The following is a 17,550-nucleotide window of genomic DNA, read 5'->3' on the forward strand; positions in this document are numbered from 1 at the left end:
ATCCCTCACAACCCTCCCCTCTCCACTCCTCTCTCTTTCTCTCTCTCCCCCTCTCTTTCTCTCTCTATGTTCTCTCGAGCCACGTCGCGTCCCGTGAGAATCCATAGCCCCGACATAGCAAGGAACATAAAGAAGATCCCTCCGTCGAGGCCACCGATAAATACCTTCCGTGTTCCATCACAGTAGGGAAGGAATTTCCCGCGAAAATTCAAGCCACTTACAGGTGGCGTTAAAGTTGGCAAGAACACAAACTTTATGACATAGGTAGAATGATGTATGATTTTTCTTTTTTAACACTAACAAGTACACTATCTTCTAATACATGAAAGAACATATTATAACATTCACCAAGATATATGTCAAACTCATGTCTAAATTCAAATTAAAAGATCGAATATATTATCTACAAATAACTGAATAAAAATCTTAAGTCATATATGAATTTATTGAAATAACAAACGTATTAAATGTCAGAGATCTCATACTTCCATCATAATAGGGAAAGAATTTCTCGTGAAAATTCAAACATCCTTCGACCTACAGGTGGCGTTAATGTTGGCAAGAACACAAATGATGTGACATGGGTGAAACGATGTATGATTTTTCTTTTTTAACACTAACACTTTCACCATCTTCTAATACATGAAAGAACATATTATAACGTTCACCAAGATATATGTCAAACTCATGTCTAAATTAAAATTGAAAGATCGACATAGTAACTAGAAATAGTTGAATAAAAATCTTCCTGTCCTATATGAGCTCGTTGAAATAATGAATGTGTTAACTCTCAGAAACCTCATACTTCCATCACAATAGGATGTGGATTCCCGCGTAAATTCAAATGTTTTTGTATCTACAGATGGCGTTCGCGTTGACGAAAACAAATTTTGTGGTAAAGATGAAATAATATATGATTTCTTTTTTTTTACTGTAATACATTCATCACTGTCCTTTAATACACGTATGTATAACATTTACCAAGATATATGTCAAACTCGCGTCTAATTTAAAATTGAAAAATCGACATAGTAACTAAAAATAGCTAAATAAAAATCTTCCTAGGTCCTATATAGGCTCATTGAAATAACGAATGTGTTAATTCTCAGTAGAGAATGAATTTCCCGCGAAAATTTAAATATTCTTCTATCTACAGATGGTATTCACGTTGACAAGAACACAAATTTTGTGACATGGGTAGTATAATATATGATTTCTCATTTCTACTGTAACACATTCATCACTGTCCTTTGATACACGTATGTATAACATTCACCAAGACATATGTCAAACTGTTATCTAAATTAAAATTGAAATATCGTCATAGTAACTAGAAATAGCTGAATAAAAATCTTCCTAAATCGTATATGAATTCTTTGAGACAATAAACTGTATTAACTCTTCGAGATCTGGTAATGTTAAGGTGTTGTATTCTAACGGAAATGATACATTCTTCGATGTGCTGTGTCACGTAGAGAAATGGAAGTCACATTTTATATGATTTTTAGCCGTCGCTAAATTTACGATCGTTTCCAAATCGTCGTGGTAACGTTTTACGAGTATCGAAACGTTTCAATCTTATTCCCTGATGTGAAATATTCCGTTAGAACTTTTCGAAGGACGACGTATTCGATGATGATCTTTTTTTACCGTCATTAGTATTAACTGATCAACGATGATGAACAGAAAAGTACGTAGGAACTCTCGTCAATGAAATTATCATTAGTGATTCTACGAAGGAATGCAGCGATACTCACGCACGCGCGCAAACACACACACACACACACACACACCTACCCACACCCACACACACACACACACACACACATATATATATATATATATACTGTTGAAATATATTCAGGACGAAAAGAGAATTCATCGTCGTTGGTGAGTTTAACGCACCCCGCGCCAGAGGATATTTCCGTACTCGTTGCCGGCGAAGAACAGATCGGACAAATGTCTGAGACAAGTTCGGACCGTCTGCAAATATGTTGTCTGTAACAACAGCATGTAGAACTGAAAACGATTTCACGGTTTATTCTTCTAAATGTAAAGAGAAAGTCATAGCTTCCGATTGAAGTAAATAAATCGAAGAAAATTCAAAATAATAGTAATTAAAATCTGAGAAATGATCGATTGTTCGTAAGAAGAAATTATTATCTTTTAGATATTATTCCAAAACAAATAGAAACGATTTACTGCAAAGCTTTAATTAATTAGTACGTTATAACGATATAATTAATAAAAAAGAAATATCTGTTTCACTCGAATACGAGATCAAAGATTGAGCATAACCTTTTGACCGAAAATCGATATTTCTTACCTCGAGTATTAGAATTAGAAACGTCGAAGGTAAACGAACGCTTCTAAGGTCGATAAAATTTTAATGAGAATTGTCGTTCCCACCGAAATCGGAATTTTACGATTATACGAAAAAGGTATAACGAAATATTTCGTTTCCACCTCATAATCGAATCTAAACATGATTGAAAAAGTCTACGTTGGGCTAAATTACTTTGAGTGCTAACCTAATCAGATTCAGTTTTCTTTGGAGCGTTCCTTGAAGAAGAAGAAGAAAGAGGAGGAGAAAAGGAGGAACTACGAGATGAAGGAGAAGGAGGACTACGACGACGAAGAAGGAGAAGAAAAAAAAAGAAGAAGAAGACTAAACTTGGGTGTCCACAACGAAGTTGGAAGAGAAGGTCGTGCGCAAAGTGCAGAATGAAGATGTAGGTTAGAGCACCCAGCATCCACTCGTGGTACAACTTTGCCGTGACCCCGAGACACGCCATAGGAATTATTTCTCGGTAGGTGATCACAGCGAGACGCAACACGCGGACCCCGAGACACGCACCTTCTTCTCTTCTCTTCTCTTCTCTTCGTTTCGTTCTCCATCCTTTTTTTTCCTTTTCTCTCTCTTTCTTTCTTAGACCACTCGGAACTGGTTTCCAAAATGGTTCGCTCGTCCCACACGCGAATGCGTACAGCCAACGACAAAACGTCCTTAACTCGTGCGAGTTGGACGAGATCTTGAGAAAGTATCGAGATGAAAACAAAAAAAAAAAAGAAAAGAAAACAAAAAATAGCAAGTGAGCGGAAAAGAGAGAGGGAGAGAGAGAGAGAAAGTCCTTCTCCAAGCCCGTTTAATACGAGAGAGAGAAAGAAGAGAATTCTATTTATCTATCTCGCGCAATGATTTCGCGGATAAAAGGAGCCGAATAAATCCGGCTTAAGGCACAAACAATCCGGTGTGACGACACGACCGGCTGGACCCCTACTTGCTTGGCTAGAACTTCGATAGGATAGAGGGGACGGTAGGACGGTGGGGGCTGAAGAAGGGATATAGGCGAGGGAGGAAAGAGGAAGGGTGTATAATCGTGATGAAACGGTATAACGGGGCGTAAGTCCTTCGAGACGATAGCCTCTCGATCTGGAAACTTCCGCGAGTTCGACCTCCATATCTGCTAACTCCTTATCCTGACTGTGAATCATGCGTAATCTTTGCAAATCTATCTTGAATCATGGGACACGCACATACAAGCGCTCGCGCGCGCACACATTATACATCGTACACGTTCGCCCGATCTCGACGAATTATAAAATTCTTCGAAGTAAATTCTTCGCAAAATGAAAATTTCATACGAACGAATAAAAAAATCTTTCCGTTTTGTACATGAGCGAATTAAAAACGTGTAGAAAAAAAAGAGAAAAATAAGAGAAATATAGTTATAATTTTTCCATAGAGATTTTTCCTATAAAGACTATCGTATTCGTATAATTGATAGATCTCAATTGAAAAGGCACAATATAAAAAAAAAGGTCTATTCAATAAACAATACCCGTTGAGAAAGTAATTTCATCATTATCATCGTTTGATCTACCTGGGCCACCGGCAACAACAAGAAGGATTCTTTTGTCGGTACAATCGAATATATGACTTTTCGAGGTTTTCTCACTCCCAAAGGGTTTATCCGCGAGTAGTCGGACGCGATGCTGAGGCACGCGACGTACCTTTCAAGGTGAACGGGATACGTCTTTCGGAAAGAAAAAGACCGAGGGAAAGAGAGAAATAAAGCAAAAGCATCTACCCCTTCTTTAGCTTCTCCCTCTCTTTTTCCTCCTCCTCCTCCTCTGCGTCTTCGTCTTCTTCTTCTTCTTCCTCCTCGCCTTACTCCTTTACCATTCGAACACAGATACTGTCCTTTACGAATACTAACTTGAAAGATGTGTATTTTTAATCATGCCAGACGGAAAGGACACGAGGAAGAAGTTAATCTCTTCTTGATGTGGTCAAAGATCCGGAATCAAAGAAAGAGAAAGAGGAAGAGAGAGAGAAAGAGGGAGAGAGAGAGAGAGAGAGAGAGAGAAAGGGAGAGAAGGAGAAAGAGAAACTCACTTTGATAATAAAGAAAGAGAGAGGGAAAGATCGACGGGAGATAATCCGATCTCGCAGCGGGTATACATAAGCGCTTGTCAAAACTCTCCTCCGGCATGGCACGCGACTTCCGTTTTTATGCAAATCGCGAGACAAGCGTATCGCGATATTCCCTCAAGCCCGTTGACCCAAGCTGTCTGAAGAATACATTGAGGAGGGAAGAGGAGGGAAGAGGAGAGAGAGAGAGAGAGACTGAGAGAGAGAGAGAAAGAGAGATACGTATGGACGATTAACTTGAGTGTCTCCTTCTATGCTAATCGCCGTTATTGAAGGAATCCCAAAGACTGGATCTAAAAGAGACGATCACAGTAGGCTCCGATGATCTTGTGAAGAAGTTAAGAAAAAAAAGAGAATTAAAAGAGAGAAAGAGAGAGAGAGAGAGAGAGAGAGAGAGAGAGAGAGAGAGAGAGAGAGAGAGCAACGACTGGACTGGCAGACGAACTGGTCAAACGACATTTTCGAGAGGGTGTGCTCGTGTGCAAGGTGGCTCGCAATTTCTTCTCGCGGACGAAAGACGCTGATACTCCACTCGTGGCGAAGCTGAGCAGAGGAATCAAGTCAGAGCTCGAAGAGTTTCGAAAGTTTGAAGGTAAGAGAAGATGAGAAGGAGGAGGAGGAAGGAGGAGGAGGTGGAGGAAGAAGAGGCGCGTCGTCGCGCCAAGTTCTCACAGAAGCCGAGAGATGGTTGAGAAGAGTCGCGACGGAGTTGTTGCTGTTGGTAGTAGTAGTGATGGTTGGTAGTAGTAGTGGTGTGGTAGTAGCAATAGTAGTAGTGGTGGTGGTGGTGGTGGTGGTGGTGGTGGTGGTGGTGGTGGTGGTGGTGGTGGTGGTGGTGGTGGTGGTGGTGGTGGTGGTGGTAGTGGTAGTGGTAGTGGCGGCACGCACGAAGGAGAGGTAGGTCGAGGTGAGGATAGAGGCGACGAACGGGGAGGTGAGTCGAGGAGAGAAGAAGGAAAAGGAGGAGGTGAAGGAGGAAGAGGCGAAGGAAGATGGAGGGCGGTGAGGAGGTTTCGAGGAGGCGGCCTTGAGAACACGGAGAGATCCGCGGACGCGAAACGAGCGAGCAAGAGAGAAAAGAGAGAGAGAGAGAGAGAGAGAGAGAGAGAGAGAGAGAGAGAGAATAGGAGCGGAGAGAGGAGTGAGAGAGAGGAAGAGGCAGGGAGAAAGAGAGGGATGAAAGGAGAGAGTGCAGAGGAGGGGAGGGATGAAGAAAGAGAGAAGACCAGCCGAGCCAACTCCAACGCGAACGAACTGCTTCCACTGGCAAATCATTCGCGGTTCTCATCTGTAACGATATTATTATATTAATCTCAAAAATGAAATCTTTTCTTGTTTCTTTAAAAAAAAAAAAAAAAGAAAAAGAAAAATAAAAAAAAAATAAAAAAAAAAGAAAGAAAGAAATAAACTATGAAACTTTAAACTGTGCAATGAAACTTTACTTTGATTTTTTCCAAACACATTCAAAAATAATTGAATTTATCGAAACTGATATTTTATGCAAAAATTGCAATGATGTAAGACATAAGGTAATCGAAGAAATAGCGAAATGGCAATAATCGATACAAGAGTTTCGTATTTTAAACGTTAGTAAAACTTTTACTATTATGGATTTAGTGATAAATGAAAAGAGTTAGAAAAAGGAAGCTACGATAATCATCGATCAGTTTTTGTTAGAATAGTTGGAAGAAAATGTTTTTCTAACGAAAATCCTCTATGATCTTTACGATGAGAACCGCTGGGTATCCTGATAGTGTGCGAGCCGCAGGTAGGTCGGTTGAACCCACGACTGACTCTCTCTCTACGGAATATACAGACACTTGGCGAGGTTCGCGAGGTCACGTGCTCTGCATTCGGACAGGCAGCGCTAATTTCATTATTTATAGCTTAATGTTTGATTTGTCCAACTAGCTATTATTTTCGACGAGCCGTAGACACGTATGACGATTAGACACGTCTTATTATTAATCGAGATAGAAAATTGAACCCGAAGAAAGGAAGCAAAGACAAACGATACCAAAGAGGATCGAACAGATACCGAAGGTTAAAATGTATCGGGTTTCTCGATTAGATTAGAGAAAATAGTTGCGGTAGATAAAGCACTGGGTGGGATGTGCGCCTCGCGCGAGACTTCCTTTCCCGTCTAACAAATGCGGGATTAAATGAATTCTAGTGAATTAAGCGGTACGCTTCCATGCCCTTATCTCGAGAAAATCTCTTACGATCGTCTCGTACGAAACGATTTAATGAGTCGTATCGTCCCGTGAACGACACACAGATCTTTTCACCTTCTCCTATCCCATCCCATCCCTCTTCACCCTTACCCTCACCGTCACCATTCAACAACGATCGTACCTAATAACGAACTGCAAATGTGAGTGTACTGCGTTACGTTTTAAGCCGTCGAGTATACCTTTGTGAGATATCCCGGATGTTAAGTCGATAGTCCTTTTAAGAGAGAGAGAGAAAGAGAGAGAGAGAGAGAGGGAGAGAGAGAGAGAGAAAGAGAGAGAGAGAGAGAGAGAGAGAGAGAGAGAGAGAGATAGAGAATTTATAAGAGAAAGAAAACCTTAAACGTCGTTAAGATTTTTCTAACGATCGTAGCCAGAGTTCCGAGTTGAAACATTAGATAAGGAAAGTTTACATCGGGCACTCTGTGGTATGCAGCCAACGTGTAAACACTTCTCTTGGCAGTGATTCACGAGCGATCCCCTTTCGACCGTCATCGAGAATGTTTGATCTAGAAAAGAGTCAACGTTCCACGACTCGCTATCGATTATGTATCCCATTAGCTAGACTCTTTACGGCGACGTTTCAGTGACTCATATAACAGGCAAACGATAGAACTATTCTTCATTAGAATCGGATCGTTCTCGAAATAATGAAGACGAGATTGCGATTATATTTCTATTTTTTCCTCTTCTTCCCCTTCTCTCTTCTTACCTCTTTTTAAGAGGAAAAGAAAAAAGAAAAAAGGAAAAAGATAGAAAATACTACATAAATATAAATATATATATATACATATATATATACATATACACACATACATACACACATGCGCTCGCGCTTGACAAAGTTTCCTTAGTTCTCTGCGGGAGAACGCTCAACGATGATGTGCCGTTTGCCAAATTACACCTGTCCCATGAGAGGTGCACACCTGCACCGATGTTTCTAGGTAAACCGTGACTCAACTTGGCCTCCCGAGGGCCTTTTACCCTCTCTCTCTCTCTTTCTCTCTCCTCTCTCCCCCCTCTCTCTTTTACCCCCATTGTCACCATTGTCGAGTTCTTACCTAAACCCCGTTCGTTCCAGCTCTTCCAATTTTTCTTTTCCCCACTTCTCTTTCTCTTTCATACTTTTCTTACCTGGCTTTAAGATAGTCATTAAAAAGAGCTAATACCAAGACCGACGTAAAAGAGCAGAAAAATCTTGAAATCCAGGTAGCAAACCCCCTTAAGGAGTACCTAATAAGAAAGATTGTAGTAGCAGCAAGCGTACAAAAATTGCTTGAAATCATGAATATAGAAATAAACGAAAGAGAGAGATAGAGAGAGATAAAGAGAAAGAAAGAGAGAGAGAGAGAGAGAGAGAGAGAGAGAGAGAGAGAGAGAGAGAGAAATAATATTCCAACGCTTGTGTAGGGCGGACTCCGTCGTGGTGAAACAAGCAAGCCAGATTGAAAACTCCTAGCGACGAAGCACGTAATCAAATGCACCTTCCTTCGTGATCGAAAAGACCGATAAAGAGAAGAAACTCGCATTAGCATGTATGTACCTACCAAGAGGGGGTTCCCTCCGAGACGATAACGAGGAATTACATACGTGGCTCTTATTAATATTACATTTTTCTTCCTGCCATTATGCTCTCTCTCTTTATATATACATACATACATATATATATATATATATATATATATATATATATACACGTGTGTATATATATGTATATATGTTTATATATATATACATACATATATATATATATATGTATATATATATTTATATATATATTTATATATCTCCACCTTCCAGGTACGATGTATTATGATTCCGCAGACGAAAGTAAACGTGTATTATAAAAATATGTCGTCGATGGTATGTGTATATAACAGTGCTTCATTTAGCCATTACGATGCGAACGAACTCCGTGAAACGTTAAATATATCGTGATATTTACAGAACGTTCGGGCTATTTAAACCACCCTAGTCAAAGGGTTCCCCCGCTTCTGTGTGCGTACATTTCTATATGCACGCAATTTTTTTTCCTCTTTCGTTATAAAGAAAAGAAAAAAAAAATTATATATAAATAAATATAGAAAGAAAAAAATTTTTTTTAATTAGCACATTATATTATATATATATATATATATATTTAAAATTGTGATCAATAAGAAGACGAATTTCTATTTTTTTTTGTATTTTTTCCAATACTGCACACGATTAATTTCAAGAAATTATCCACAATTGAATCCATTCAAAAATATAAATATTTATGTAATCGGACATAAAAAATATTACTTTCGTCCTTCTCCCTCCGATGCTCACGCCCAAGCCTGCCCGTCCCATTCTTTCATATTCCGGTACTTCGAACGAAGAAAGACACGTTATGTGTTCTTGTGCCTTGAACCTGCTTGTCCGCGTCTAAAGTTTCGCGCGAAACTGGAAGCCCGTAGAGGTACGCGATACGGCCTGATACGGTCCCTGGGCACGGCTTTTATGCCGGACGACTTGGACATCTATTTAGTAAGTGTGTATTTACTTTGCGTACTAGTAGATAATCTCACATCAGAAATCGTATCTAACCTTCGTTCACTGTCTTCTCAATTCATCATCGACTATTCAAAATCCTTAGGAAAACAATCTCAGAGACTTTAAGATTTCTAACTTGTAAAAGGATTAAAACAGTCGTTGAGTTTTTATTAGTGTTGTTCATTTCCTTGTCTTGTCTTTTTTTCTTTTTCCTTCTTCTGTTTCTCCGTGCAAAAGCTCTTCAACCAAATGATTCGGATTAGAACGAAAACGTTATTATGCGACTGATTGATTCGGATTAGAACGTTTATCGTGAAGTATCGCGTGGCCGGGAAGCGATTTGTCTTACTCGTATGTCGACTCCTCATCGAAGGCTCGCACGTGCGTGCAAAAACTGGAACGACGGTGCGTGTAAAACTCATAAATAAGAAGCTAGGTTATACGTGTGTGTATGTGCGCGCGTCAATGCATGCGTACATACGTACGTGTGTGTATTTTGTATGTATTTGTGTATGGTGTGTATGAAAGAGAGATAAAGATAGATAGATAGATAGATAGATAGATAGATGGATAAAGAAAGAGAGAGAGAGAAAGAGAGAGAACGTCCTAGTTCCTAGGAAACCACATCGAAAGCGGATACCAACGACTCGTTTCGTAGCTAGTTACCAGCACGTGGTCCACTTATATCCCGGTTAATAGAAACAAATTATATGAGAACTATTACAAAGATACCAAGGCGAATGCTCTCTCTCTCTCTCTCTCTCTCTCTCTCTCTCTCTCTCTCTCTCTCTCTCTCTCTCTCTCTCTCTCTCTCTCTCTGTCTCTGACTCTGTCTCTCTCTCTTTCTCTCTCTGTCTCTGTCTCTCTCTCTTTTTCCCTCGAGCAAAGCGAGTGAAGACCGGACAAGCACCACGTGCTAACCGATTAGCAAACCGATAAATCTTACTGTGGGTCATGGGTCGATATTATTACATATTTATAATCGGATTTCTCTCGTTTTATCGATCGTTAAGCTTAAACAATAACAATATTTATTCCATTTCATCTTTGATATGTTTCATTGAGATCGATCAAATCGGATCGGATCTTTCTTCTTCTTCTACAAAAACTTTGTGAAACTTGCCACGTGTCGAAAAAATAAGAAGAAAGCAACAGAAAACAACAAAAATTTGAAGGCAAAAAAGAAAAGGAAACAAAATAAAACAAAGAAAGAAACAGGCGGACAGAAAAAAAATTGGCGAAATTTTGAGTCGTCGCAGTCTCGTGTCAGTCCAATTCGAATTGTTGAGAGCCGATCAAGGTTTTCCTTATCCTAGCCGGAGGCCGCGATAAGATAAGAACCATACGTATTCGTTACTTCCGATCGTGCTTTCGAGAGTTTCTCGACTATCCCGTTTCGTGTCTGTTTCCAGTCGGAATCTTTAGATATTTAACCGCTAGTATTATCGATAAGACGTAGAAGCGTCGGCCTTGACTGAAAGATGATAAATCCCGGAAAATCCATCGAGTCGAGTGCTCAAAGATAATAGAAACGATCGTTAAAAATTTAAGAAATATTTTGCGGTTAATGAAGAGAACAAAAATCTTCTACCGATCGATGAACCAGGCATATTTTTTCTCCATTATCATCATCATCATCGCGGGAATCAGACCTTAAAATTCGTGAGCGAGACAGCGAACGAGGAAGCGAAGGCATATATCCATTGTGTTTGAACGGTGTGGAGAAGTCTTAAAAGAAGAAGAAAGAAAGAAAGAAAGGAAAAAAAACGATAAGAGAGAGGGATAGAGAGAGAGAGAGAGAGAGAGAGAGAGAGAAAGAGGGAAAAAATGAAGAAAACCGTTATCTCCTCGCGATATCTCGAGCAAAGTAGCTCGGTGATTCGTGCGAATGTACCAGGGTGGAACGCTTATGATAATGAGCTTGTCCGATTATCAGACAGGGCCAGCGACTGGAGAGATGATGTCAGTCCGATAGAGACGTCCAGACCGGATACGAGGAAGGCCAAAGGCTACCTGGATAATCGTGTACACCTATGCCAGCAGGTCCTATCCATATTATTTATATATATATATATATATATATATATATATATATATTATATATTTATATATATATATATATCATATTATATATATATATAAACAGAAAAAAGAAGAAGCACGAAACTCCTATGAATCAGCAAAAGTTCTACTTTCGACCCCCATATCATAAGTTTATCTTTCGTTCCAAAGACGATCTCTCGAAAAGTTACAAGCAAATGCTCTTACCACTATTTCCAACAAACGCGTTTGAGATATAACCATGCTTTATTGATTTCGATCCGTTATCCTTCCTTCCTTCCTTCCTTCCATCGCTGGAAACAGGCAACGTCTAATTATAAGACGTCGTCTCTTTGGCTATGTACCTCGAGAAAGCCAACAAGATATGTAGAAGGAGGAAGTCGCGTTTCGCGAACGAATATGTACGCGAACACCTGCACGAGGGATACCTCCCACCTGCGGAGCACCTGAAGTTAAGATACGACGACGATGACGATGACAACTACGACAACGACGACAACGACGACGACGACGACGACGGCGACAACGACGACGATGACGATGACAACGACGACAACGACGACGGCTTTCAATGCACCTGACTCGCGAGGACATGTTCTCTAGTATAGCAGCAGCACGTGTCCCTGTCAGTCGACCAATAATTTCACCGACTCACGATCTAACTTTACACCTCCTTTCACCTCCTTCTTCGTCGAATACTTTGTAATACTGTCTTTTCGTTAAAATCATTTTCTACCTTTCTAATCCGAACGCAACCATTAACCAACCGGTATATACAATCAAGTGATAGTTCTACGTGATTTAATCTCAAGCTTCGAAGAAGTCACCGGAGGAAAAAGGAAAAAGAAATAACACAAAATGAATAAAAGAAAACAAAGAAATAAATAAATGAAGAAGGAAAAAAACGACTTTTGTCTACTCTTTTTTCTCTCGCTGTCTAATTTCTTTTCCCGTCGTCACCTCCATCACCATTCTCCCTACATAGATCGTCATAGTATCACGGAAGAAAAGGACATCTTTCGGGTTCGTGCCGTCGAATAACGGTACGTCTCGAAGATCAGAAGTTAACAGGCACATTTCGAACGAACGCGCGCGTCCTTCATGAATATAGCTGCAACCATGTCGCGTGGCACGTTCGAGAACGCACAACGGTCGCCAGAGGAAGATTCTGACCGAGGTACGATAACGGATTCTTCGGTTATACTGTTACTACGCCCGGGAGAACGTATCTACTAGTAAGCGACGATTGGCATGGAACGAAGTATCGAACCGTAAAACAATATCCTTTTGAAAATGTACGACTAATTGTAAGTAGAAATCCACTGTTCGTTGAATCCGTTGATAACGTTCTGAACAGTAAACGATAATTAATACTCTAAGCCTGGCAACATCGAGATGGATCCCTCCAAGAGAATCCGAACATTTTTTTATTTGTTTGTTTTCCTTTTTATTCGCGTTTTACCCGAGTCCTAAGCTAAAGGGGCAAAGTTGAAACTTTTTTAACGATCGGAGGACACGCGATGGGTATTAAATCGTATCGTCAAAAATAAATTCGAAGCGTGAAACGTCACGGAAGGTAATCTTTGTACAGCGATGTGTGTTATGGTACGGGTGAACGTACGACGCATTTAAATCATCCGTATAGATAGAAAGAACTTCCCTCCCTATTCTAACAATTACGATCGAACATCTTAGACTAAAAGTTAGCGAGTGAGCAATTAGAAATCGTTTCCATCGACATCTCGTTCTTCTTTGATCAACTGATTGTCGCAGTATTTGTCTAACGGCCGGATATGAAAGAAACTACCACCAAAGTAATCGATACACATTACACGAGCCATTCACTTATCGTGATACGGAAGTAACTGGCTAGAGAATTACGGGAAATCATAAAACTCGTCTGTGGTTTTGATTTTCACGTACGAAAGCACGTATGAACGCACGAATGAACGAACGTACGACGAACGGACGGACGCACGCACGCACGCACGAATGCACGCACGCGTACATAGTTTTCTATAAAATTTCAAATATCCAAAGCATCGGATGGACGCCCACATGATGTTCATAGAGCACAACAAATACACATTAAACATAGCGCGTAGAAGCTAACGGATCGATCGTCCCACGTGACACGTACACCTGTGCTCTTTTTCCTAGGAGGTATATCTCAGGTGACAATATAGCGTCACGTAACGAAGGCACCGTTTTCTTTCGCTTCGCAACTTCCCTAATTACACTGGTCAGAGGCGCCTTTCGTCTTTTCGAGTACAAGAAAATAATGTAAAGGAAGAATATCATTCGGATCGATTCGTGTTTAATCAGGATTACTATCGAAGTGAAATTACCTGAAGTAATGAGAGCCAAAAGGTGAACAATAAAAGGGATCGTTGTGCATGTGAGGTTGTCCCGGTGCTTGAGGATGTCCATGTGGTCCCATTGGACCGGCTGGTCCAGGGCCGCACATTCCAGGAGCACTTTGAGGTTGCATACCAGTTGGGGCCATCATTCCAGCAGCGTTTGGTGGCATCGGATGTGGGCCTGGATGATGAGGCGAGCCGACCATATGAGGAGCAGGATGATGAGGATGAGGCGAAGGTCCTCCGGCCGGCATATGAGGATGGGGCGCGTGCGGTGATCCGCTCATCATGCCATGGGGTGGCATAGGATGAGGACTTGGTGAGGCCCCGTTCAAATGGGGTCCCGTCCCGACGCCACCGTGTGGCGTCGGTGGACCACCGGCATGCGTCGGCGTTGTCGCAGGCTGTGGAGCCGGTAAATTCGGGGGCCCGGTCCCTGCGAGCGGCGGCAGCGGCCCGTTCGCCATGTTGTTTAACTGCGTAAGCGAGGCCGCGGCCGATGCCATTGCCTGGAGCGGGTTCGTCGTGGCGGCGGCGGCACCGATGCTCGACGCCGTCGTATTGATGTTGCTGTTGCTTAGACCGTTCCCGTTGTTGTTGGTCAAATTGCCGAGGCCGTTTAAGGAGTTGCCACCGATAATGCTCCCGTTCCCGCCGTTGCTGTTGATCAACTGATTGTTTCCGTTGATGTTGCTATTATTAACGTTATTGCTATTATTGTTGTTGTTGTTGTTGCTGCCGCTTATGCCGCCGCCGAGAGATTGCAGTGACGGCGGCAGCGGTGGCGACCCGGCGGGGGACGCAGCCGGGCCCCCGAGGCACCGGCCCGACGGACCGGAGGCGGTTACGCTGCTGGCCGCTACCGGCACGCCGGCGTGGAGTGATATTCCACCTGGGGGGCGCTGCGCCACCCTCACCGGCATCACTCCCCACTCCACGACCTGGCCCTTCTCACCCGCCCCGTATAGCTCGCGTCGAGATTTTCACCACTCCACTGCTTTCCTCTGCCTCGACGATCCTTCCTACCTACTCTCACCCCTCTTCTTCCACCGCCCCTCCCTACCACTTCCTATTTCTTTCTCTCTCACTCTCTGACTCTCTCTCTCTCTCTCTCTCTCTCTCTCTTTTTCTCGAACCACTCTTTCGTTCGCCCCCACACTCCTGTATTCTACCAACGAGGTTTTTCTTGTCCCGCGCAAAACTACTTTTACGTTTTATTACTCCACCACGTGCCAAGATAAAAAGATTATCTTTTCCCTCGGACGATTATACGAATGTTTCTAAGATCTTCGTCATAGCTGAAGCAGAAGAAAGTAAAAGAGTATCGACGAGCCACTATTACAACGCACCACCTCTTTATCCTTATCGAAGTTTTACTTTTTTCCTCATGAAAACAACGATCCACCAAAACCTAAAGCACTGAATCTCACACTGATAAGAAACTTCCGTCTTAATTCGAAAAAAATTACGCGCTCTCACGCACGACTTTTTTTCTTCTCTTTTATCTCTCTCTCTCTCTCTCTTTTTTCTCTTTCTCTCTCTTTTATTAAAGAGCACCGATCACTTTACTAAAAACAAGAAAGACACTGTAACTCGTAAACTCTCAATAGTACCGAACGCACTCTTTTTCTGTCAATGTCGTAGAACGACGCTGTTAGTTGCTGTTACTGATGCCGATGTTGCTGCGGCGACGGCGGCGTCGACAACGGCATATCCTTTGAGGCACGTGGCCATCGCGCCGACAGCGTCGCGACGCGTACTAACGCGGCTAGTCTGCACTCTTCCTCTCCCACCCATTCTTTCCTCTCTCTCTCTCTCTTTCTTTCTCTCTCTCTCTCTCTCTCTCTCTCTTTCTCTCTCTCTCTCTCTCACTCCTGTTCTTTTTTAGATTATTCCAATAGTACTCTCTCGCTTTTCTCTCTCTCCCTCTTTCTTACAATACCATCGGTCTATCTCACTCACTCACTCTCTACTTCTCTCTCTCTCTCACTCTCTCTCTCACTCTCTTTCTCTCTTCACTCGCTTCTAGCAACGATGGCCGATCTTCCTCATCTCATACGGACACGTACTAACCAACCAAATCTCACGCTGGAGCGTCGATATTCCAACCTTTCGTTGATACGGTCTTGCATACTTCCTTTCTATCTCTATCAGCAACACTTATGTATATTATAACCCCGTATCGCTCGACGAATACAGAAAACACGCGCACCAAAAATTTCTTCCCCCGTCGAGAGGGAAAAGATAGAAAGAAAGAAACAAAAAAAAAAGAAAGAAAGAAAAAAGGAAAAAAAAGTAACGAAGAAAAGGAAGATAAATTCTGGGGAAGGAGGGGGAAGAGAGAAAGAGAGAGAGAGAGAGAGAGAGAGAGAAAGATGGGATCGTCGTTCGATCACTCTAAAATATTATGTGGCACATCCGCCTTTCTCGGAATATATTGCTCATGAACGCGCGACCAACCAATCTCTATCGATGCTGGGGCGATCTGCTAATGAAAATCGTGAAAGCGCACTTGAGGAATAGAATAACACGAACAACAATAGCGAACGAAAAAACAACGCACTCTCGACGAAAGCGGTCGCGTTACTGCGAAGCGGCAGGCGTGGCGGCGCTAGTGTCACCCTAGGTGGGGAACAGAGCGTGTGGTAGGGGAAGCAACGCGTTACCAGTGATGGAGGGGAGAGAACACGAAGGAGAGAACGCCGATGCTGTGGAACACGGTGGGGAGCCACGTGAGCGACCGCGACGCCCGCCATCCACGCAACTGCCCTAACCTACGCGTTCTAGCTACCCTTTCCAAAAATCTTCCCCCCTTTCAAAAGTACTCGTTACTCTACTCCTCCCTCCTAGTCCCATCTCCTCTTTACTACCTATCTCTTTCTCCAGATCCACACCACCACCTCCTCATCTCTCCTTCCTTCTATCGTTTTACGGATGATACGCCGAAGAATACGAGGAATTCTTCCCATTCGTATTCCCAAATTTTTTTTCTATCTTTTTTGTTCTTTTTGTCTTTTTCTTTTTTCTCCTAGAATTTTTCTGATAAGATAGATCATATTTTTTCGTGTGGAAATTTTTTTCTAATTGCTGAAATACGACCTTTTACATTTTTCACGACAACGTTGTGTTTCGCTCGTTCGTCACACGCCATCCCTATTACTGCAGTTATCACTATATTTGAATCCGTGCTGTTAGCAGTCGCCATTATTATTATATTGTTATTATTATTATTGTTATTATTATTACATATTGTTATTATTATTATTATTATTATTATTATTATTATTATTATTATTATTATATATTATTATTACATAATTATTATCATGAGTTATAAGTAGTATCGTTATTAATCCTTCGCAGTATATATTATTTTCTCTTATCGAATATCTCTTACCGAATAATTATTATTAATTTGTTACCAATTTTTCTCCAGATATTGTTCAATTTTACAATTACTTTACATTAAATATCGTATTTCAAGTGATTAATGTATCTACTTAACATCCTTTATAATTTTGTTCTCTCAACGTGCAAACATAAAAACGCTTTATTATTATACGACCGAAATATGGCGTCGAATTAAAGAAAATGTACGTATTCGAAATAAAACGTGCGAATAGATAAAAAAAAAAAGAAAGAAAAAGAAATAAATCAGTAGGTTTTCGATTACTGTTCGATAAATCGTCTCGATCAAAGAGACTGGGGAAACGTACATATCTTCGTCAAAGTCGCCAGGCGGAGACAAAGTTTCACTTTCCAAACGATTCGAATCGCTTGTCGTGTCGGGATGTCGTTGAGGATTGATTCGAGGGTATCCACCGAGGATCAACGGGACTTGGGAAATCCGATTCGACGTAATCGGGGTCAAGTTGAACGCATTTGTACGACTGACGAAAGAACAACGACCCTTCTTGGCGCCTAGAGACATGCATCCGATAGAGCA

The 17,550-nt window shown here is 41.5% G+C and overlaps 1 protein-coding gene across 14 annotated transcripts in view; it reads right to left on the minus strand.

Annotated features, from left to right (window-relative positions):
* The window catches only part of LOC124424413 (LIM domain-binding protein 2), a 122,722-nt gene that overhangs the window by 47,128 nt on the left and 58,044 nt on the right, over positions 1–17,550 (minus strand). The window contains exons 1-3 of one of the 14 annotated variants that reach the window (XM_046963430.1): positions 16,065–16,817; positions 14,982–15,035; positions 13,593–14,902 (exon numbers count right to left, since the gene is read on the minus strand). The exons of 3 other annotated variants lie outside the window; for them this stretch is intronic. In XM_046963430.1, the coding sequence (XP_046819386.1) occupies positions 13,593–14,527 (935 nt within the window). In that variant the 5' untranslated portion in view covers positions 14,528–14,902; positions 14,982–15,035; positions 16,065–16,817. Of the gene's footprint in view, positions 1–13,592; positions 16,838–17,550 lie in introns of those variants that run through there. 10 more of the 14 variants (XM_046963429.1, XM_046963427.1, XM_046963428.1 and 7 more) reach the window with 10 other exon arrangements.

The sequence above is a fragment of the Vespa crabro genome, chromosome 5, assembly GCF_910589235.1.
Source record: "Vespa crabro chromosome 5, iyVesCrab1.2, whole genome shotgun sequence".
Taxonomy (NCBI): Eukaryota; Metazoa; Arthropoda; class Insecta; order Hymenoptera; family Vespidae; genus Vespa; species Vespa crabro.